The sequence below is a fragment of the Culex quinquefasciatus genome, chromosome 2 (genome assembly GCF_015732765.1).
Source record: "Culex quinquefasciatus strain JHB chromosome 2, VPISU_Cqui_1.0_pri_paternal, whole genome shotgun sequence".
NCBI classification, from domain to species: domain Eukaryota; kingdom Metazoa; phylum Arthropoda; class Insecta; order Diptera; family Culicidae; genus Culex; species Culex quinquefasciatus.
Window position 1 is genome coordinate 223,230,433 of NC_051862.1, and position 25,065 is coordinate 223,255,497.

At 42.1% G+C, this 25,065-nt stretch overlaps 1 protein-coding gene across 1 annotated transcript in view; it reads right to left on the reverse strand.

The window, feature by feature from the left end:
- LOC6033604 (cadherin-related tumor suppressor) overlaps positions 1–25,065 on the reverse strand; it is a 165,205-nt gene that overhangs the window by 136,414 nt on the left and 3,726 nt on the right. Inside the window, exon 2 of the mRNA XM_038251105.1 lies at positions 603–6,733. Coding sequence (XP_038107033.1) covers positions 603–5,870 — 5,268 coding nt within the window. The 5' untranslated portion in view covers positions 5,871–6,733. The remainder of the gene's footprint in view (positions 1–602; positions 6,734–25,065) is intronic.

Sequence of the window (25,065 nt, forward strand, 5' to 3'; positions counted from 1 at the left end):
TAATCCACGTATTAGGAAGTTTCGAGCTAGTTTGGGATTGAAGCGAATTTGATACACTTTCATAGATCAGATTAAATATTTTAAGGAAATTATTTCCAAATCAATGTGGTAGATCTATAACAAGTAGGTCGACCCCACTTGTGTTATAATTGCAGGTATATTTTTCAAACCCTCAAAACACAACGCCATTCCCCGCTAAGAAGGGCACAAATATGCGTGAAGATCTGCGTTTCTTCTATTACAGACTGACACAACGCAGTCGGACCTGTATCAGCGTGACTGATCTACAAATTAAATCAACGAATTTAATATATTAGTTTTAGGCCAGATGAAGATCCCTCCCCGCGTGGTAAATAATAAACTTTATTTTTTATCCGCACCGTGATGGACAGCTAGCCAGCGCCGCGGCCACAACAATATTCTAACTGCCGAGGAAAAACCCGTTCCGGAATTTTATCACAACCTGATCGTTACCAATAAAGATAATCCCCGGGCTCGTTTCATAGCTCGAAAATAAAAATTTCCAATTCCCGCTGGCAAGGCTGGCCGTTAATATAGCAATAGAAGTAGATGAAAAAAAAAAACGAGATCAAGTCACTCACCTTAGTGCTGGTCGTTCGGGGCATTCCTCCGAGGGCTATCGCGTACACTTCCACCTCGTAACTTTCGACGCCGGACTCGCGGTCCAGTTCCGCTGCCGTTGACAATATTCCCAGCTTGGTGTCGATGTCGAACAACCGATTCACCTGTTTCCCATCCCCCGTCACATTGGTCACATAGTACTCGATGTCACTGACCGAGTTCAGGTAGGCCGAAACCGTCAGGATGCTCGTCCCGATCGGCTCATTCTCCGACACACTACCAAACAGTTCCTTCTTCACAAACACTGGCCCATTGTTGTTCGCCGGGACGGTCGTGAGGATCGTTATGTACGCGTCACTACTCTTGCGTTCGTTCTGAACCGCCTCATCGGTGGCCCTCACTGACAGCTGATAGCGGATTTCCGGCTTAGAAATGGGCTTCCTCAACGTTATGGCACCCGTTGATCGATGCAGCTTGAACAGGTCCGTATTGCCACCGGTCATCTCGTACGTTACCAGCCCATTCGAGCTAGAGTCGGCGTCGTGCGCGTTGATGAACATGATCGCGTTCGGACTGCTGTCCACGCCCATTCGAACGTCTTTCATCGGCAAAATAGCCGCGTTCATCGACACAAACACCGGCGCGTTATCGTTAATGTCTTCCACTATCACCGTAACGAGCTTTTCCGCGGACATTCGCTGGGACGGCACCGGAGCTTGATCGGTCGCGATCACCGTCAGCCGGTAAGTGTCAATCGCTTCACGATCGATCGCGTGCAACGTGTGAATCACCCCCGTTGTCGGGTTGATACCAAAGTGTCGCTTCCGGTTCTCCGGATCTTGGCTGGCAATCTCGTAGGTCACCTTCCCATTCAACCCAGAGTCGGGATCTTCGGCCGTAACCGTCACGATCGGCGTCTTCAGCGGAATCCCCTCGCGAATCTGTCGCACTATGGCCGTGTTCGGGAAACTCGGCGGATTGTCGTTCGAATCAATTACGTTTACCATAAACAGTATGGTCGTAGACAGCCGCGGATTGCCCCCATCCGAGGCCGTAATATTCAGCGAGTAACTCTGAGTGTCCTCGTAGTCCAACAAGCGATGCAGGTACAAGTACCCACTGGTGGGATCGATGTGGAATGTGTCCCTCCGGTTACCGGCAGCGATCGAGAACGTGATTTGACTATTGACCCCCAAATCCATATCCGTTGCCCGGAACCGGATCAACTCCGTCCCAATCGGGGTAGTCTCATTAATCGATATTTGGCTGTGCGTTTGGGTAAACTCCGGCGCATCGTCATTTTCGTCCAGCACCTCGATCGTTACGGTCGTGCTGGCGCTTAATCGGTTCTGCATCGAAGCGTCGTGGGCCACGATTGTTAATTTATACATTGACACCGTTTCGCGATCCAGGGCCTTTGCCAGCGTTATCTGGCCCGTAGCATCATCAATTACGAATCGCTCGTCGCCGTTTCCATCGGCGATGTAGTAGAAAACGTCCCCATTGAGACCCTCGTCGGCGTCATTCGTGTACACCCGAATCAGCTGGGTCCCGATCGATGATCCCTCCGAGATCTGCACCTTATAAGGCGCTCGCACGAACTGCGGTGCATTATCATTCACATCGGTTATAAACACCTTAATCTTTACCTTATCGCGCAGCCGGCTGAGCCCATTATCGGAAACGGTCGCCTCTAGCATGATAAAGTTTTGGCCGGTCGTCCGCACCAGCGCTTCTCGGTCAAACTCGTGCATTGTCTTGATGAACCCATTTCGTGAATCGATGGTGAAATCATCCTGCTTGCTCGACAACATATAGATCAACTCGGCATTCCGGCCAATGTCACGATCCACCGCCGTCAGCTTGCCCACGAACGTATCCGCTGGCTCATTCTCCGCCACACTAAATATGAACGTGCTGTTGGTAAACTGTGGCGGATTATCGTTCTCATCGATCACGTGAACAATTACCGGCACCGATGAACTCCTCGCCGGATCACCCTCGTCCGTACAGGTAATCGTCAGCGAGTAATAATCGCGCTCCTCGCGATCCAGCGCACTCTTCACGTACAGAAACCCATCTGGAAAAATCCCAAACTTGCGATCGACATTACCTTCGATGATCGCGTACGAAATGCGCTGATTCATTCCGATATCGGCATCCGATGCTGCCAGGGCAAAAAATCTCGAATTCACCGGCATCGATTCTAGCAGCGAAGTTTCATACGAGGTGTGATCGAACACGGGCGTATGATCGTTAACATCTTCAATGGTCACAGTGACGCTACTCTTCGTTGACAGCTGAGGATCCCCGCTGTCCGATGCCGTAATCTCCAGCGTCAGTGTAGTTCCAGGATCTACCAGAACCGGACGGTTCAAGTACAACACTCCCGTAGTCTCGGATATCCGGAACAGACCTTGCGGATTGTAACTCAAACTGTAACTTATTCGACTATTCGCACCCGAATCCAAGTCTTTCGCCTTAGACAAATAAATCTCCTGCCCAACGGCAGTATTTTCCGGCAGATTAATCTCATCGTGATCGTGCAGAAATGTCGGCGCATTATCGTTCAAATCAATGATCGTAATATTCACAGTCGTCTGGCCAAAGGCCAACCCATTCCGAGCCACAACCGTCAGGCTATAAAATGCAGCCGCTTCACGATCGATATGCTTCGCACTGCTAATCTTCCCACTGCGCTCATTAATCTTGAAATTTTCACGCGGATCACCCTGCAGGATCGAGTACTCAGCATCCCGCACCGACGGTGACAACTTTGTCTTCACTTGCCCAACTTCCCGATCGCTCTTCACCGCTTCCAAGCTGTTATCCTCAACCAGCTGAAACTCGTACCCGCTCAACGTGTCAAACACAATGTCCTCCACGATCGACTCCTTGATGATCTCCACCACGGCATCCCGCTCCGCACGTCGACCTCCCTTGTCCTTGGCGGCAACCACAATTTTGTGCAGCGGCTTCGAGGACTTCTTCAAGCTACCCCTCAAGCTAATCTGTCCGGAGGCCGCGTCAATCGAGAACATTCCATCGCCTCCGCTGACGATCTCGTACGAGATGGCTGCGTTCGCTCCCTCGTCCCGATCGGTCGCCTGAACCTGCAGGATCGATCGTCCTACCGGGGTGTCTTCGGAAAGCGCGAGGAAGTACTGTTTGGGGTAGAACTCTGGGTTGTTGTCGTTGGAGTCTTCGATGGTTAGCTGTATTGTGGCCGTGGATGATTGTGGCGGGGTTCCTTGATCGCGTGCGATCACCTGGATGTTGTAGCTGGCAACACGTTCTCGGTCCAGATTGCTCTTCGTTGTCAACTGGCCGGAAATTGTGTCCAGGTGGAATATTCCCGGATAGTTTTTCTCCACGCTCGGATGCATCGAGTAGGTTATGCTTCCGTTGGTTCCTTGATCGTGATCGACCGCGGTCAGGACCGCTACCACCGTTTTTGGTTTGGTGTTTTCGTTCAGCGTGATATTCAGCCGAGGTTGCGCAAACGTAGGAGCTTCATCGTTTTCGTCCAGAATCGTCACCTTAAGCTGGGTGTGCGCCCATTTTGGATTTGGACCTCCGTCGCGAGCCGATATACTCAGTTCAATGTTTCCGTTGACTTCACGATCGAGTTGGGCCTGGGTTGTGATCAGTCCCGAAGACGGGTCGATTTTGAACCACTGGTTGTTGTTTCCCGATACGAAATCGTAGAAAATTTGCGCGTTGACGCCGGTATCTTCATCGGTGGCGGTGATACTGGCCACGTAGGTTCCCGGCGGAGCCAGCTCGCTCAGCACGGTGGAGTACTCTGACTTTTCAAACACCGGCTCGTGATCGTTGACGTCGTTCACGTGAATGATCAAGTGCGCCGTTGCCGTTCGTGCGGGGGTTCCTCGATCGGCAGCAACGACGGTCAGGTTGTATTTGCCGATTTCTTCACGATCAAGTACGCCGTTAACGCGAACGATGTAAAAGCTAGGCGATTTTTCCAGCCGAAAATGTTGCAGATCGTTGCCGGCGATGATCCTCAAGCTGGTGTCCCCGTTGAGGCCTTCGTCCATGTCGACTACGGACACGGCAGCGACCACCGAGCTGTTGACAGCGTTTTCATCGACCGTTGCGTAACTTCCCGTGGGTGGAAAGTACTGAAACCGGATCACGGGATCGTGATCGTTGGTGTCTACGAGGTTCACGGTGACGTAGGTTCTGCCGTCCTGTCTGGGTGAACCGTGATCTCTGGCGAACACCGTAAACACGCAACTTTTTGGGCATGTCCCGTCCGGACGGGACAGGGATTGGCAGTTTTGGTGTGGGCAGGTGAGTTGTTCGGTTGTTGAGATGACTCCCGTTTCGGGGTCAACTGTGAACTGGGTTTCCGTGTCCGACAGGTAGTAGGTTATTTTGCTGTTGTCTCCTAGATCGTTATCCGATGCCATCACTTGGAGGACTGGGGTTCCTGGGAGGACACTTTCGTTCAGCGATACGATGTAGTCACTGTGATCGAAGATGGGTGGATTGTCGTTGACGTCCAGGACTGTTACGTTGACCTGGAGGTAACCGAATTTGGGTGGAGTTCCACCATCCTTGGCGGAAATGTTCAACGTGTACGAGCCACGTGTTTCGCGATCGAGTTTTCCGATAGTCTCCAGGTGGAGGTAGTATACGTCTCCACTGGGGTTGGTGGTCACCGCTAGGCGAAACTTTTCGTCCGGATTACCGTCTACGATCCGATAGTCGTCGGTGACCTTGTTCTCGCCAACGTCCTTATCGGTGGCGGCGTCCAGCAGTAACCGGGTACCGGAGATGGCACTTTCCGAAAACGACACCGCTATACTCGGTTCCGGGAATTCGGGGGCATTGTCGTTGATGTCGATCACCGTTATCCGCACCTCGATCGGGTACGTGGGTTGACTCGACAGGATCACCAGATCGTACCGATCGTTTTTGGTAATCTCTCGATCGAGTATGGCGTTTGTTTTGATCTCGCCGGTGTTGGGGTCGAGAATAAACTCCCGCGGGGGCTCGTTAAAGCGGTACGTGAACCCTGGCTTCGTGGGGATGTAACCCACCACTGTTCCGCGAGGTTCGCCCTCGAAGATCTCGAACTGAACGCGCGTGTCAACGGCACGCGACTGCATCGCCCCATCGTTGGAGGACCTTCGACGGGCACCTATCACAACGCCAGGCCCCGGCCCTGGCCCAGGTCCATGTGCGCCGACGCCTTCTATCGCGGCGTACAACTCTAGTATGACTAGCAACCAAAAGGCGATTTTCAAACTGGCACACTGCATTTTCTTCCCGAATCTGTACCGATTCCTGGCGATACACACTAAACACACACACACTTCTGGCTTCTTCTTGCACTCGTTGCACCAAATTTCTTCTTCTTTTCTTCTATGCTACCCAACGCGCAGATAGTGTGTCGTCATAATCTGGCTGGTGCCCGGCCACTTTGAGGAGGTAGTTGACCTAGCCGTTCGAGTGCGATCATCACCTTTTCCCTAGCCACGATCATCACGATCGATCGCTTCTCATTGCACTTCTGATCTCGACTATGTGTTCCTGTGCACTGCACGTGGCCAAAACTAGAATCGCCAGGGCGCGCGATCGCGATCACTCTCCAGTTGACGCTAATTGTGATGATTAACTCGATTCCAATTTCATGTCTTGGACACACTAACGCGCAGCTCTCATTTAATAAAATTAAAAATCATTGCGAGCTGCAGATACGCGAACACCGCCGAAAAGACTACACGACGCAACGACGACCGACGACGACTCTTGGAGTTGAACTTGGACGCACACACCACACCACCAGTCTTCGCGATCGCGCTGCTCTCTAAGCTTCTTTGTCGCGTCTCTTCTCAGCTAGCAGCACTTTTGCACTTTATCGTGTGGACTCGTCTTGACACCACACCACGAGACGACTCCGTTCGCTCCTTCTTCCTTTCCTTTCGCTGCTCTCCTTCTCTCTCTCACTCACTCTTGAAGGTATTTTTTAAAACTCTAAAATTTCCAACATCATTTTTTCACTTCTTTCACACGAGCCTTCTCTTCTCTACCGCGCACTTCTTCGGATACTACTGCAGCAGCGGCAGCTCTGGATTCACCTTCACAGCACTCCTCTCCGCGCCGCGGCGGCCCGCTCTCGATCCTGGAAGAAACCAAAACGAAACAAAAAAATCTCTCAAATTTGTTGTTGTAATTTATTAAAATATATCTACACACAAGGAATCTTCAAACTTCTTAAAAACGTGTCTGTGTGTATGGGTATGTTCGTGGAGTCCGAGCAAAGAAAAACAACCCCCTCGCACATATACTCGTGCATGGAAATCTGGAGGAATGAGCTTTCAAGAGGTTCACCACCAACACTGGCGCAGGTCAAGTGCGCAACTTGAACATAAAATAGCCTGGAGCAATATACGCGGCTCGCTGGAAGAAGATGGTTGTGAAACTTGAAGGTGAACGGAATATTCATAATCTCAGGGATAGTGTTCATGAGTTCATGAATATTGTTCACGTTGATAAATTTGATTGGAATTAATCGTGAACAATATTCGTAAATTCATGAATTTAATTTCACGAAACATGAATCTTATTCATCAGTGGCGCCTAGCATAACGTAGCATAAAATTAGTCCGCAACACCAACATCAACCAAAAAAGCGAGTCCGACAACAAGTTGATCGCGCACCACTACCAAGATCTGACCATTCTCTCATCTGTAGATCGAGTGTTGCACAAAAATTCTTGCTGGCTGTCGAAAAGCTGTCCGAAAAGGGAACATTTTCAAAGAATTTCTTCCAGATTCTCTAGTCGTAGTCTCGATATGGCTTCCAGACGGGGTTTGGGAAGGGAAAGAACGAATAAAAACAAAGCAAGGAGGATATTATGAAAATGAATGTCGTCTTTTTTGATGAATTGATTGGCTTATAGCGTGATTGAGCGAACACAGCCCGAGAGACGACGTCGACTAGGAGAGAGAGGGAGCGCGACAGCATAATTTGTGCTGCTGAGACTCTGAGGGGTTCGGTTTCGAAAGGGCAGCAGCAGCAACGACAACACAGGAAAGGGGAGCTAACGGAGTCTGGGGCTGAGGCGAAAAGGGGGAGAATATGGAAAAAGGGAGGTTTGCTCGCGCAGAAGGCCAGCGCAAAACTGCAGAGGCTTGTAATTTCTCAATAGCGCAACCCGTACCGCTTGGGGCTAGGCAACATGTCTTTGAAGTCCTGTCCTGGCGATGTTGGGCCCCGGTGGAGAAGAATTTGCCGGAGAGAAGTGCCTTTTTTCCTGTCACACACACTCTTGCTGCAAGTTGGTGGCGTGGACCCCGCTGACCGGACTGTTCTGATGCAAGTTATTCAAATCTGCCTTAAGATTTTTTTTGAATTTAGTAATCATTTTCGACCTAAGTTTCTTTTACAGTAACGTAAATCATTGACTCTCAATTCCTTAGAAAAAAAATGCATCATAAATGAGCAGATATTGCTCTTAAATTGATGATCGTGTTTGATCCAGGTCCAAACGATCGCGATCGTATTTTTTTCTAATTTTTAGATTTTATCGAAACTGGCTTCTGTTATGTTTAGCACTACCCGGAAATAAACTTAAATGTAATTCTGTTGATTGGAGCATGTTCAGGTTCTTACAGAACGTGCTGAAAAATCAACAGGAAGAATTTACCTTCAAAATGAAAAGATGTGAACCGAAGGTTCGACATTTTTGGTGAATCAGTAGACCGCGTTGTTCCACATTTGAAAATTCGATTCGTTAATTGCAAAAATAATAATCTATTTTAAATTTAAAATATATTTAAAAATTTTCATAAAATAAATTCAATCTTAGCTAACCTACAATTATTACATCTAACAAATTTTGAGCCTTCTGCGGAGAGCATCCCCACTCAAGAAGGTAGGGGTCACTGTGCTAGAACCATTGAAATTTCTCTCGCATCAAACACAAACACACACACACACGAGACCCATTCTAGGCACTTTACGCGTCAAATCCAACAAAATAAAAAAAAAATCTCAATAGTACCGATGGAGGATGCAAAACCATCGGCAAACGAACCATGCTTGCAATAGTTTCGCATTTCTCTGCGCCGATTCTTCTGCTCCGGTTGCCGCCGCTCGCGCGTTGCCTTTTTCAGCAATTCTATATTAAGCGATACAGGTATTTACTTCATCATCATATTTTTAATATATATAAAATACTTTCCACACACAGCATCCTCGCCCGATCTTTCTCCCTCTCTCTCTATAATGCTCTCAAACTTTCCTCCAAGTCTCAACAAGCTCGAGCTGCAAGTTTCGGACGGACCCGGTTTGATGATGCATATTATACTACTTCTTTTACTCTTCGGGGTCTCTCGTCGACCGGTTTGTCTGTTTCCGCACCGCTTCTCCTTCCCCGTGTTTCCCGTCTCCATCCACAAGCGCAGTTGAAGTCTCTCATGTGGTCCACCACGATCGCTGAGGGTTCTCGTTCGCTCTCCCAATCGTGTGTGTGTGTTTGTGCGATTTACCTGTTTAATTATTCAGAGTACAGGCTCGAACCAACACCGGCTTAAGAAATTAACACTCACATCGAAAAGTCTCTCTCGCGATCGCGATCTTGGACCGTTCCCGAATTGGGATGGTCACTCGATCGCGCAGTGTAGGTTGCTCCGGATTGTAAATCAGAGAATTATGCTCTTAAATTGATGATCGCGAGCGATCATGGTGCCGACGATCGCGATCTTGGACCGTTCCCGAATTGGGATGGTCACTCGATCGCGCAGTGTAGGTTGCTCCGGATTGTAAATCAGAGAATTATGCTCTTAAATTGATGATCGCGAGCGATCATGGTGCCGACGATCTACGATTTCTAATTCGTAAAATCAATCGAATTTGTTGCAAATTTTCTGGCAACCCTTCCCGAAAGGTATGTAATATGGCCGCGATGAACCCTTTCCCGAGCTCACAAATACACCCGCGAAGTCCTCCAACTTTCCTGGCGGCTGTTCGCCGGTGTGGGTCTGTTTTGCTTTCGTTCCTCTTTTCAGTCGGTTCCTTCTAGCCAGCCACCCTCTTTGCATCTCCTGCGCGCAGACCCCCGCGTGATCGCCACCACTCTTCTGTGTTGAGCCCACATTTTTTCCAACCCATTCTGCCTGCCTTCTCACACACTCTCTATTCATTACGCTTCCCGTCCCTCCCGTTGTCGTTTGCCTTCACGTGTGAGACGCGTCTTGAATATTTTCTTGGTTCTTTAAGTCAAAGTTTAAAAAAATAGTTATTTTCAACGCGCTAGTCCACGTTCGACTCACACTGCACATTCTTCGTTGGCATTCTCGACAAATTTTTGTGTGTTTTAATTAGATTCAAGCCAGGCGCTCCTTAACATTATCGCTTCACGCGAATTTTGAACCAATTTGAACGCGATTTATCCGTAGAAAAAAAAAATCACAAAAAAATCTAATAATTACACAACGAGGGATCTTTCGCGAGAGATTTAAACCTTTTTCCAAATTTTCTGGGATGCTGCGAGTGTGCTACATTCACAACACTTATTCATTCACTCGCACAGCACAGTAAAAAAATGTGAAAAAATCTCACTTGAATAAATGTAAATATAAAGCCTGTTGATACGATTTTACATAACATCTCTGGTAATGTTACATACCATTCTGTATTCCTAATTTTACTTAAAACATTGTTTTAAATTATATCAAAGAACTGAAAATTACATAGCTTAATGAGTAATTCCATCTGCTACGACAAAAAATTCTGGATAAAATTACATGAAAAGCCATGTAAATTCACACCTTCAAATATTTAAACTTTTTTTCACGGTGAAACCGTCACGAGTCCGGTGCGGGTCTATTTCGGGGTTTCTCGTCGAAAATGTAGGTTCCACTTCTCGGTTGATGTCTTCAAGTTTGATGATCATCTCGAGAGGTGATGCCGGAGGCTGGCGCTCGCACACTTATACCAACTCGCCGAAAGAGAATCTAATCAGCTGAAATATCTGCCGGGTGGTGGTGCGCGCTCGCCGGGGGAAAAAAGAAGCGAAAATTAGCAAACTTTATTGATTAATCATAAATCATTATCGCTCCGCGCGCCCCGGAGAGGACGTGAATGGAATGACATATGGTGGATGCTGTTTTTTCGGTAATTTTTTTTGCCTTATGTGGCGCGAGGTTTTTTGGGCAGATTATCTCCGGGTGGAACGGGTTCGTCGCTGACCTTAGAGGGCATTCAAGTCTCGCGAGTATGAGGCGGCAGCAGCGTGGGGGAAATAGTGATTTATGGCTTTATTAGAATGTGTGGGCTTCTTTTCGGGGAGTGATTGCCAAGTGAAGGGCCCTGACAGGTACATTAAGATGATGTGGTCAGAAGTTTGTTTGGGCATTCAGTGAACCGTTATGTGGGGAATTGGTTTGCGAAATTTTTTGTCCAAATGATTTAATTTGACGGAATTTTTATTTATTCATTTATTTTTTGAAACAATTTTCCAATTTGATCTTACATGCTTTTACCTATTTTTTGGTAAACGCTTCAGTTTTATGAATTTGGGAGATTTGGGCTTCCTGAACACGAACAAATTTAATTTTTGTGTGAGAAAATCATCGAAATTTATAATTTTATTTTTTTTGGTCGAAATACACTAACATTAAATTCCATCGATTGAAGCGTGTTCAGGAAGCTCAAATCTAACATACCTCGACGAAACTGAAGCGTTTACTGACATCAACTTCAAAATTGTCGAGTTGTGATTGTTGACTGTCTTGTGTTATTGCTTCAAAGGACAGGAGGTGTTGATGCTCCACTATTTCAAGGGGATAAGGGAAAATCTCCAGGGTATCCCCAAGTAAGTTTCCGTTGAAGTTAGATGGTTTTCGGGGAAGTATAAGGTCTAGGATACGCTCTAATCAAGCTTTGCGAACATTATCATGATAGTGTTCTCTCGTCATAGAGACAGAACTGACAAAAATGAGTTTATTAGAAGACCTTTGTTGGCATTGGAATTGCTCAAAATCAATTTGTCAAACTAACCTTTGACTTTTTCTCAACATATTTTTAAATGGAAAATTAATTCTCACTTAATGTTTTCTGCACATCAATCTAATCAAGTCCCACCGGCTGCTGCTGCTGCTGCCAGACAATTTTTATTTATGACTAAAGCATAATAACAGCAAAGTGTTACAACAACCAAATTATCAAACTGTCTGTGCGGCTTTGAATTATGTTCCAGCCCGCCGGCAATTGGCCTCGCCACTCTCTGACGACCAACTGACATCGCCACCGTCGTCGTCGCGGTCCTCGTCGTCATTGGCATTATGCCTTCGTCATCCATCCACTTGACTTGGAACATAAATAACCACCTGAGTTCTATGCTGTGCGCGCGTACGTCGGTAGCCTCCGAAAAAAAAGTGCTGAATCAAAGAAGGAGCAAAAAATACCCGAGCTCGCCCTCTGTTATGTGTATCAACTCCTAGTTCCAACTCTATACACAAAGAATTCAATTATGCAATTATATATAATTTCGTATAAATACGTATTTCTGTTTGTTCAAAGATGTTAATTGGAATTAGGATTGAAAGAGGCCCCCGAGCCTCATCAGCATCCGACAGAGTTGGAAAAGCTGGTCTGGCGGTGCCAAATCGGTATACCTGCCTGATGGTCCCGACTCTGCCCGGAGAATATCCAAATGGGGATAGACGATATCGATTCTGGCAGAACGTTCTGACCATGATTTGCTGTTTTCCAATTGCTTTCGGTTTCTTCTCGTTCAGCGGCTGAATAGTTCTAATGATGCCTGGACCAACAACAATAACTATTTTTGGCAGCATTAACAACGCTCATTTTGAGGAATTTTGCGTTAAATTTTCTCTCATTCTCCTGCCTCATTTGCACAATCCTCCTCTGATATGAGGAAGAAGTTGGGTTTCTTCCCAAGACTTTTGATATTTAAAAAAGATCAAACCGAGCGAGCAAGCGAGCTCCAGCTCCAGCAAACGAGCTCCAGCACGAAAATGCTTCGAATTCTAATGTCCAAACCGTACAGACACCGCTATTCCAATTGATCGGAGATGAACCGTTTTTCTGTTTGCAATCTTCGGCTGGGGGGAAAAACGGCGACTTGGTCGACGACGTCCTATTCCAACTGCTCTCCAAAGGAGAGAGATGCGTGTGTACATTCCCTTAACCCCTAGTTCTTTGCCGGGGTTGACCGTTTCACTTGACTATCATCGCCATAGAGGAGCCTCTGGATGCTGCGGGGGAGGCGGCAGTGGGGTGGTGGTGTCCTGCACTTTTCAATTTATTATTCATCTCGCCATCAGAAGAGCCCCATCGCGCGCGGCCCCGAAGAAGAATTTTCATTTTTCCTTGTTTGTCTTTCCAATTACGTTTGACTTTTTCGCTCCGCTTGTTGCTGCTGCTGCTGCTGAAGCTGACCACAGTGCCACATTCAGCAGCATCCCTATCAAGAGGATTCCCGAGAAGCTCGAGAGAGAGCGCGAGTGCCATGTGGAGTGCCCTATCTAGTGGTTCGTTTTCTAGCGCAGCACATCTCACACATCCTCTTGCTTCTTCTGCTTCCTCTTATCCGTCATCTTCTCCTCCCCCTTAAGGTACCATCTTGTAATTTACCTTTCTACGGGCTCGGGCTCTCTCTCTTCCCTCAACGCGCTATATTTGTATTTATATTTCTCTATTTGTTTACTTCTCTATTTGCTTCAATTATTTCGTGTGTACACGCGGACCATTCGGTCCAAGTCCAAGAGCACAGCATCTTCTCCAGCCAACCTCTTCACTGCTCCACTTATCCACTTTGTTGTGATGGTTTATCACCGTTGCTGGTGCGGTTTGGTTGGCTGGACGACGACCACGAAGACGATTGCACTTCAGGCACACCGTTTTCTTGGAAGCTCTCGTGAAATTCAACGATTTATTCTGATGCGTTGATAAAGTGTTGAACAATAGAAGGTAAAATTTAACAGCAAAGTTTTGCGTTGTTTTAAAAATAAATTGGCATTTGCTTTTTTTATCTAATACATTCTATTCTTTTAAAAACGAAACCTCACACATTTGGAAACTTTTTTAAAATAGGTAATTTAATAAACGGATAGTAGTTTTCGCACAATCCTCTATTCGCACTTTTCAACATTCGTACCATTTTCTATCTATTTCTGTTTCTGACAATAAAGAGGAAAAATAGATATATATTTCCACAAGGATTAAAAAAACGTTGAAAGCTTTAGAAATTGAATGAATAAAAAATAATGATAACATTTCATTTCTTTAGTGAAAACATCAGATTAAACCATATTTAGAGGTTTCTTTTTTGATTAAGAGGTTTAATTTCTAAAAAGTAACTTTTTAATGTCCAATACATAAAAAAAATAATAGGGACTACATGAAAAAAATAAATCGGACGAATAATAGACTTAATAAATTTTTATTCTTTGAAAAATACCTCAAATCATTATCATCAATCTGGAATCAACAATATCTGTCAAGCAGGAGATAAAAATCATATTCGTATTTAGCAAAATTGTTTTGCCTTCCTCACTGAGGTAAGGCTATAATCCTGCTCTAAAAATGAACTTTTTATTAAAAGCTCGAAGACCCACCTTCATGTATACATATCGACTCAGAATCGAAAACTGAACAAATGTCTGTGTGTGTGTATGTGTGTGTGTGTGTATGTATGTATGTGTTCAAAAATCTTGCCAAGTTTTCTCAGCACTGGCTGAACCGATTTTGATCGAACCAGTGGCATTCGACTTGGTTTAGGGTCCCATACATCGCTATTGAATTGTTTGAAGTTTCGATAAGTAGTTCAAAAGTTATGCATAAAAATGTGTTTTCACATATATCCGGATCTCAACCACTTAAGTGATATTTATGTACTTTTTTGAAGCCGGATCTCATTTATATGCATGTAAACGATGTCCGGATCCATCATCCGACCCATCGTTGGTTAGGTAATTGAGAGACCTTTCCAATGAGTCCACAACATTGAAGATCTGGCAACCCTGTCTCGAGTTATGGCCATTTAAGTAATAAATATGTACTTTTTTGAAGCCGGATCTCAATTAAATGTATGCAAACGATGTCCGGATCCATCATCTGACCCATCGTTAGTTAGGTAATCGAGAGACCTTTCCAACGAGTCTACATAATTGAAGATCTGGCAACCCTGCCTTGAGTTATGACCACTTAAGTGATATTTATGTACTTTTTTGAAGCCGGATCTCACTTAAATGCATGTAAACGATGTCCGGATCCATCATCCGACCCATCATTGGTTAGGTAATCAAGAGACCTTTCCAACAAAACCACAAAATTGAAGATCTGGCAACCCTGTGTCGAGTTATGACCACTTAAGTGATATTTATGTACTTTTTTGAAGCCGGATCTCACTTAAATGTATGTAAACGATGTCCGGAACCATTATCCGACACATTGTTGGTTAGGTAATCAAGAGACCTTTCCAACGAGTCCACATAATTGAAAATCTGGCAACCCTGTCTCGAGTTATAATCACTTAAGTGATATTTATGTACTTTTTTGAAGCCGGATCTCACTTAAATGTATGTAAACGATGTCCGGATCCATCATCCGACCCATCGTTGATTAGGTAATTGTAAAGCCTTTCCAAAGAGTCCAAAACATTGAAGATCTGGCAACCCTGTCTCGAGTTATGACCACTTAAGTGATATTTATGTACTTTTTTGAAGCCGGATCTCACTTAAATGCATGTAAACGATGTCCGGATCCATCATCCGACCCATCACTGGTTAGGTAATCAAGAGACCTTTCCAACGAGTCCACATAATTGAAGATTTAGCAACCCTGTCTCGAGTTATGACCACTTAAGTGATATTTATGTGTTTTTTGAAGCCGGATCTTACTTAAATGTATGTAAACGATGTCCGGATCCATCATCCGACCCATCATTGGTTAGGTAATCAAGAGACCTTTCCAACAAAACCACAAAATTGAAGATCTGGCAACCCTGTGTCGAGTTATGACCACTTAAGTGATATTTATGTACTTTTTTGAAGCCGGATCTCACTTAAATGCATTAAACGATGTCCGGATCCATCATCCGACCCATCATTGGTTAGGTAATCAAGAGACCTTTCCAACAAAACCACAAAATTGAAGATCTGGCAACCCTGTGTCGAGTTATGACCACTTAAGTGATATTTATGTACTTTTTTGAAGCCGGATCTCACTTAAATGTATGTAAACGATGTCCGGAACCATTATCCGACCCATCGTTGGTTAGGTAATCAAGAGACCTTTACAACGAGTCCACATAATTGAAGATCTGGCAACCCTGTCTCGAGTTATGACAACTTAAGTTATATCTGTGTACTTATTTTTCTGGGCCTAAAAAAATAGCTGAAATATGTGTCCAAACCACTCATATTACCCGTTGTTGGTAAAAAGTGAGGAAGGTATCAACCACATAGGTGGATTAAGTTAGTTTTTAATTTTATTATGGAAACATGTAAATTAGGTTTTTTAGTATTTATTTAAATCATTTATTTAAATCATACGATAAATATTCCTTCGAAAAGTAATTTTTTCACTTTAAGATGTAAAAATTTAATTTGTTATAATACAAATCGAGAGCCTTTTTTGAAGAGATTGAAGTGAGCCTATGTACTCCATCGTTTGACGTTTTCGAAAAAAACTTTTGGAAAGCTCAACAATTTAAAAAAATAATAAATCTAATTTAAAATAAATGAACACCACAGCAAATCGACATCCTTTTAAAAGCAAATAAAAAAATATATTTTTTCAAAAAATGTAACCTAAAATGACTCAAAATCTCAAACAGACATAAACACTTAATCATGGCTTGGAAAATTTTGTAATTTTGCAATACAAAATGTTCAAGCTTGACATAAAATGCGATAGAAATATTGAGTTTAGGTATAATGAAATATGGATTTCAAACCGCAACCTTAAGTTCAATTTTATCCTTCGAAAAAAAAACAGACAAATTAAATGATGAATTTAATTGAATAAATAATTACCAAATTAATGTTATTGTTGTTCTTGTGTTCTAATGTTGTTTAATATTTCAAGCTAAATAGAAAATTTTGTCCAAATATGTTTTCAAAACTAAAAAAGAGCACTTTCCAAAAATCTCCTACCAAATTAATAAGAGTAAAAAGGTCGATTTAAATGAAAATTTCTTTTCTGCGCAGGCAATTTAATTATGACATGTTGATGCGGATTGTTGAACGTATTTCGAAAAGATTATGGAAGTATCTATTGTGACAATTTTTAAATTGGATATTTTTAACTTTAAAACTACATCAAAATTCATCTGCAAAGTATAAACACACTTAGATTTTTAACCGAATTCAGTCAAGTTTGCCGAATTTTCAACTGCAGAACAGTTCGGTAAACTGAAAATTACAGAATTTGGTTTTGTTTGGCACACTTCAAGTGCATGTAAAAGAATAATTTTTGATCACTTTTTTTTATGCAAAACATAAAAAGACTAAAACTTCGTCGAATCAACTGTGGCCCCATTACACGAGTATAACCGATATTTTTTTCTCATTTTGACAAATGGTTTACCGATCTAAAACCATTTGTCAAAATGAGAAAAAAAGACCGAATATCGGTTATACGATGAACAATAATGAACTTCATTGCTTTATTTACCGAATTTAGATAAATTTTTATCGACATCGTTATTTTTCAGTTTACTGATCTGTTCAGCAGTTGAAAATTCGGTAGAATTTATTGAACTCGGTTAAAAAATCTAGGTGTGTTTACAGTTTGAAAGTTAAATTTAGAAAAACTTACTTTTTCTGCATTTGTTTTGAAACTGTATTAAATGTTTTCTTATTTAAAAATTGTCACATAAATGGTTCCATAATCTATTTAAACACGTTCAACATTCCGCATCAACCAGTGCACAGTGGACGAAATGGAAACCAAAATCGGACTTAATTGAACGCGGCTGGTTCCCTGGTATGAAAAATAGTGTTTCTTGTGTAAAAAAATCCGGGGAATCGATTGGGCTTCATCTACCGCACGAAACGGCAAAGGGTTTGCCCCAATTCCCCATCTTTTTACATTTTTCCGTTCCGTTATTGCCGTTTTCAAATGTTAGGCCAAAAATGCTTTTATAGCGGAATTGGGGTTAAATGGACCCTAGATGATTTTTGCGGTGCAAGTGGTTATTTTTACTGGATTCTTGGGACATTTTCACATAAGTTAAGTGCATTTTGGATGGCCGCATGAAGCCTCCGCTCTAAATACAGACTTCGTGCTTATACAAATTCCGGCGCAGAAAATGAATTTTCATTTAAAACGAGATTTTTACCATTACAAATTTGTGGTTTGGTTGAGCGTTTTAGCAGAATGCATTACTGTGAATACAAAGGAACAACTCGTCTCTTTGTATTCACATTACAAATTTGATTGGAGATTTGTGGAAAGTAATCGAATTCGGTAGGTAAAGAAAATGATGGCCCAACTGTATTTTGCCTTGATTTAAGTTAAATTCAATTTTATTTTCAAGGTAATTTTAAGCATTCTCAAAACAATATTTTTGTTTCTTTTTTTTTATGTGGCACATTTTAAAGAAGAAAAGCAAAATAAACTTTGAACAATTTTTGCAGTAGCTGCATCAGCAGATTATAAAACTTAGCAGTGTATGGTAATATTGACTTCAATGTTTCGAAAATTAAGCTTGAAATTCAAAATAGATCAATCGGACCGCACACTGGACTCACAATCCAGATGTCGCTGGCTCGAGCCCCGCGGCGGGCGCTCTGAAATTCTTTGTGTTAATATGGGTATTCGGTGCCGTCGCTCCGTGCCATACTTTCATACATTTAGGAGCCCAGGGCGGCGAAGTCCTTGTAGATAAAAGGAAGACACTAATGGTTGGTACTAGCAATGGTGGCCGACAGCTATAAAGTCAACTTCCTTTTATTCAAAATAGATTTTGAATTGATGCTAAAATGTTGAATGATAGTCTTGTTTAATTTATGACAAACAAAAAATAAAATAAGCTGCCCCAACCATCGGTAAACATCGCTCAAATCAGCCCTTTCTAGAGTGCGGTGCTAGTCTTGTCACCCCGCAACTTGCGCGGCGGAACGAATCTTTTTCCGCGGCGACTAACGAAGACGCTCTGCTATTGTCGCGCCACGAGAGCTGGACCCGATTCACAGTGGGACAAAGTGTGGTAAAAGTGCGGTCAAAATTTAATTTTAAGTATGACGTGTTTTTTTTTTTTTTTTTGTTGTTAAATTACAGACTTTCTTATAGACATTTTCTAATATTTTTTGTGGCTTATTTTTTTAAGGGTGGACACACTGTCCACCCCTGGCGAGGCTGTGCGAAGATTTTTTTCTGCGCACACTCACACACACGGGGCACATACCAGAAAGCTGTATATTTATGACCAACTAAATGAACCGCGGAGAGACGACGAAAAATGCGACGTTCAAGAGTTCGAGACGACGACGACGGTGGCGGTGGTGTGTAGAAGAATGGTGTCGTAGTGGAATTTTCCTTTTTCGTACACACACAGCACAGCATCTTCACAATCTCGGGAAGCACGCTGCGGTCCCTCTTTGCTGGGGTCCCTGTGGCCAATGCCATGGGCCAGTGCATGGAAGTGCCAGCACCGAACAAACACTTTGAATTCATTCACCGGGCACGATTTTTAATTCAAACTCGTGCGACATTCAACACCAATTGCGCCGTCGTCGTCGTCCTGGGCTCTTGCTTCGAGTCTTTGGGAGGATGCTCTCGTGTAACTAGGCTTCGATACGCTCTCGTTAAATTAGATTCTATTTTTCGTAACGACGTGTTATATTTTTTGTTCATGTTTGTACACACAAGCTCGAGCCCCGAGAGCTCGAACACTTTTTTCTCTCCTTATTTTTTGTTGTTGTTTAATCTGTTTGCCTTTATCATTCTCGGCTTCTCCCTCAGGAGAGAGGAAATATACTTTGTAACAGCCAACATTAGGCGACTTATCCTGATGTTCCAGTGAAAAATGGCTTCCCTTGGCTCGGGCAGAGTGAGGGGGAGGTTGCCTCGTTTGGAAGTGGGTTCGTGCTGGGAGCCCATTAGTAAGGTGCAAACAGGCCAAAGAGACTGCGACTGCGCGGGGATGAAAATTTCTTATTTGTCGTTAAAAATGCCCTGTCGCACGATTGCTTTTCAGATATTCGGAAGTCCAACTTTTTTCCTTAGAAAAACTGATTGTATCGACCATCCAATCCAACGCGATGCATGCGTGGAGAATTTCCCTTATCCTCTTAAAAAAAAGTCAAACTTCAACATTTCCTCATTTATTCATTCCAATTATGACAAAATCCAGTCTGCAATCCGCTTATCGTTTTTTTTTTGTATTTGAAGAAATTTCAATTACAAACTTATAATGCGTCTCACTGTAGACGATTCTCCCCTACACCAAAATGGACGATTATGGAAAGGGATGCGAAGGATTAAAAAACGATTCAATTGAAAATGTGACAAACTAGTCAGTGTCAAAAAAGAGAAAGAGAAAACATCAATTACAACTGACACGCCCGAATCCGTTCCCGGAAAAAGGGACCTCGGAGGATTATGAGGCAATTTCTGTTCCCAAAAGGTTCCCGCCAACGATTCCAGGGGGCCACGCTAATTAAGCCACTAAATCAAGCGCGCAACAGAAGCCTCGAAAACAGTTGTTGCTGCCCCACCTGCTACGAGGTGCAAAAATATTTATAAAAAAAACCACATCTTTTATATCCGTTTTCCAACATTTTCGACTGCCCACACTCTTTTAAGCGCATAGCCAAAACACACCGTGGGGAATAAATTTCACACCATTGTTCAACGACTTGGCCATCAGAACTGCGTAGCTTAAGCTCTAAAAAAGACTCAAACCGCAAAGGAAACAAACCGTTCGTCACTAATATGGCGAAATTAGAATTGTCTTTCGCTGATTGCAATTGAATTAATTCCACGCCCCATTCGAGAGTTGCGAGTTTCGCCCCTGATGACTCATTAGAAATTCTGGTTTAAATTTAGATTTAGCTTTTTGCGCTAGTAGGGCGAAAACCCAATCAGACACTCTGCGCGAACTGGGGCTAATCCAGAGCGTGTCATGAAATTAGCAATTTCGAGAACGACGACGACGACGACGATGGTTTCGATCGGAAAACCACTAGAGTCAATTGTGGTGGCGGTGGTGGTCGTGGTTCCGTTTCAGCTAGCCCCGGCAAAGAAGTCATTTTCATTCATTACACTTGGTACTTTTTTTGCGCCAACTGGTGGAGTTGGTGTTTCCCGCGGGACAGTTCGATTAGATTGGTTGGTTGGGTATTGTTTTTTGCATTATTTTTTAAGTGGAATGGCAACATTGTTGTCGAATCGAGCATGGTTGGGCTGGGCGAATTAGAAGGGGTAGAAATGGGAAAGTTTTGCCACCAAGCAGTCTTAAGTCATTGGAGCAGGCAAAATGTGGTAAGCTGATTTGAAATCTGAAATGATTTGTGATTGAAAATGCGTCATTTTTGATGAAATTTAAAAAAAATGTTCAAAATATGTTATGATTTTTTTACCAATTTTACCCAATTTTCTCTGAAAATTAACAAATTAATTTAATAAAACAGCTTGACATTCTTGAAGTTGATATTAGTAAACGCTTCAATTTCGTCAAGGTATGATAGATTCGGGTTTGCTTAACACGCCCCAATGGACAGAATTGAGTTTCAGTGAAATCCATGTCAAAGAATAAAATTGTAAATTTTGGGTTCGCTTTATTTTTGCTACCACACAGACTAGTTCTCTAGATTTTCGCAATTTTTTCTATAGATTTTGTGGGCTGGACATGTGAAAATCACTATCTTGAGACGAGATTTCCTGATCGATTTAGTGTCTTTGGGTCATATAGTAATTGTAGATTATAACCATTCTTGAATTCCAAAAAAATTAGATTAGATTAAATAAGAAGCGTTGGATACCCATAAAAAGTTTTTTTTTTCTTTTCGATTCTTATATGTTTTATGAGACTCAAAAAAAAAATCTTTTGAAGCATAATGCATGATGATGAAAAATCTTGTTGCAGAGTTATAATTTGTTTTTTAGAATATTATTTTTGAAAAATATTAAAAATGTGGTCAATTGCAATCGAAAAGTACTTCACCGAGCTTTTGATAATGTGCACCGTTTTGGAGTTATAGTCACGTTAAAGTTATATATTTTTTAAATTTGAACATTTTTCTTTTTTGGACCCTGAAAAAAAATTATGACCGGAGAAAACTTCTTTTTTTTTCTCTAAGAATTTGAAAATCGGATAGTTAGTTTCTCGAACCGATGAAAATGTGTTTTTGAAGTGGCCCTAATTTGTCTGTCATTTTCTACTGACTGTACTTCGAAAACTATTACAGTGGCCTCTCTCGTTGTCGATATTGAAGGGACCGTCGAGAGCGAGAGTTATCAAATTATAGAACTAAAAATCAAAGCAATCTATTTGAAGGGACTGAAAAATGTATTGACAGCTTGAGAAACATTGATATCGAGAAGATCGACAGCCAGAGTTTCCACTGTAGTTCGATTTTCAATTTTAAAATATGAAATCTTTCTGAAATTTTCCGACCATTTCAATAAAATCAATTTCAAAATTTCAAAATTCGAACCATAATTTGAAGCGAGGAAAATTATTTAATTTTGTTGTATGCACTTTTATATACTTATTCCAATATAATTTGTGTTGATGTACCATTTTAAGTTTTCATTCTTGGCCTTGAATGAGAGAAAAATAAATTTCAAATTTTATTTTTATTTCGCAAAATTAAAAGTGTATGAGTTGTTAATGTTAGGATGTTAGGATTTTACCTCCTGAGCCACCTGGTCAACCCTTCGTAGCGGTATCCCGTAGATCAAAAATAGTGTATAAGTAGTAAATCACACCTAAAACATATCTTTTACAAAATTAATTCTTAAAATTGGAATTGAAAATATTTTATTCATGCAAACGTTCACGATTTTGATAATCTTTTTTATTTTTCTTGCTTTTTTTAAGATTTCTGCATTAAATCTAATTTATTTCCTTACACAGTCCAGACTCGGTAATCCGAAGGCCTTGGAAAATTTTCACTCCGGATAATTGAACTGCATTTTTTTTCTTTGTTATCTTAGTTTTTATTGTTGAGCTTAAGTATAACCCCAAAACTGCGCTAAAGCAATTGAGATTTTTTTTAACCAAGATGGCGGTCAAAATGGCGGTGATCAACTATTCAACTATTTAAAATTGACTAAGTTTCCACATTTTGTTAATCCTTATTTTTTTCTTGCCTTTTGATTTGTTTTCTGCATTGATTTTTATTTATTTATTTATACATAGATTTCAATAGCAATAATTCAGTTAATATCCTATAATCCTCTCACAGCAAAGAGTAGAGCCATATCCCCTATTTGGTGGAAACATAATAAATCCTCACCACAGGCAATTCCTTCTTAACCGAAAGCAAGTCAAAGTAAACCCTCTAACAAAAATGTTATTCCAAGAAGACGCATTCCTGTGTCTAGGAGCAACTAGGTCAGCCTCTAGAATCCTACCGAAAAATATCAATTTCAATTTCAGTTGCCCAACTTTGACCGTCCACGTCGTCTACCTGTCCTGGCCGCAGTGTCCCAACCCAACGACGACGACGACGATCAGGTGCGTTAAGAAGCAACCAGCCAACAAAAAAAAGGATGCTCTCGCTCACTTCTCGAACTTCGAGGCCGAACAGAGCAAAAGGGGATGAGACCCAAATTTATGCCCTTAATTCAATACATCATCGATAATTTCGGGCCGATTTCCTTTTGAGCACGATCGACACACACTCGCACACGGAGCACAAGATTCCGGTTGGCTTTTACGGAACGTCCAAAACGTCATATATATTTTGATTCCCACGTGATTGCTCCCGGTCCTGGACCATGACCGTCGCCGTCGTCGTGTTTGTCCTTTTTCCGCGAGGGGAATTAAAATTTTTCGGCCGCTGCCGCCACCAAACCACAGAAAAAGAAGAACAAACTTGACTAAAACGACTTGAAATCCCTTCAAATGAGCCGCATCAACAGCAGCAGCAGCACGGCCTTAAGAAGTTTCATTAGTATAAATTTAGCAAACGCATAAAAGCAGGTTTTTGCGCGCCCGACGACGACGACGACGTCGGAATTCTGCCCCCTCCAGGTCCAGGTCCTCTTCTCGGTCTTTGAAAATATAATAAAACATCCGACATGGACTCTAGGATAAGATAACGAACCGCCGCCGCCGTCACATGAAACCGTCCGAATGATGATGGTGGACAAAGTGCAAATCGGGGACGGAAGAAGAAGAAGACGAAAAAGAACAGAAATAAGACTTCTGTTTTGGACAGTCTATACATTTATAATGTGTCCCGGTGGAGTTGGAAAAGTTAAATATTTCATTCCCAAAAGTGCACTTTGCAAGAGATCATTGCACTCATTTCAACAAATTTGAACCGCATTATGATTTGGAACAGTGATGCCAAGTTGATTGATTAAATTATTATAATATTCTCCAAAATGAAACAATTTATTTTTCGTAGCAAAAAAATATTATTGATCTGGTTTTTAAAGGAAAACTTCTTAATTAATCCAAAATATTTAAATACAATCCAGACTCGATAGTCCATGGAAAAATTTCAATTCGGATAATCGAATCACGAACAAAATCCTATTTAATGTTAAAAGTCAGAAAATATGAATTAACAAAAAATATGTGATTCGATTGACGGAGTTCCTAAGAAACTGTACAGACTCTATTATTCGAAGCCTTAATTTCTCAAAGCTTCGATAATCAGAAGTCCGATTATACGAAGGGTTGAAACCTAACCTAGAGCTTCGGATTATCAAATCATTATCAAAAAATTTCTTTTTTTTTTTTATTTTCTATTTCATCAAAATCGACATCAGCGATTCTCTTGAAGTCAAATGTTAGTGGCTGATTGCCAGTTATATTTTCAAGTTGGCCGCTATATTGGATAACAAATTTGCAGATTATTTTTGGGGCACGGCTCAAAATAAGATAACACAACAAATATTATATAAGCCGAAGTGAAAACCTCGTATAATCGAGTTCGGACTGTATCACTTTTTCTTAAAGGCACATTTTGATTTATTAACAATTAAAATATGAAGAAATGATAAATTTTAAGCTAATTTTTTAATATTCGAAGAAAAGTATATCACAAAATACGTGGCTTAAGGGTGCTAATTTTGGTTTGTTTAACTGTAACTGTAACTGAAGAAAAGATAAATTTCAAGCTAAATTTTCATAATTCACAAAATTCGTTATAATCTTTACAGTTAGTAGCATACTTAAATTTTCAATGAATTTGAATAAAATCGTAACTTTTATAGAAAAAACGTGACTTAATCCACCCTTAGGTGGTTGGCGCCTTCCTCACATTTAAAGGGCGATACCCAAAATGCAAAAAGTG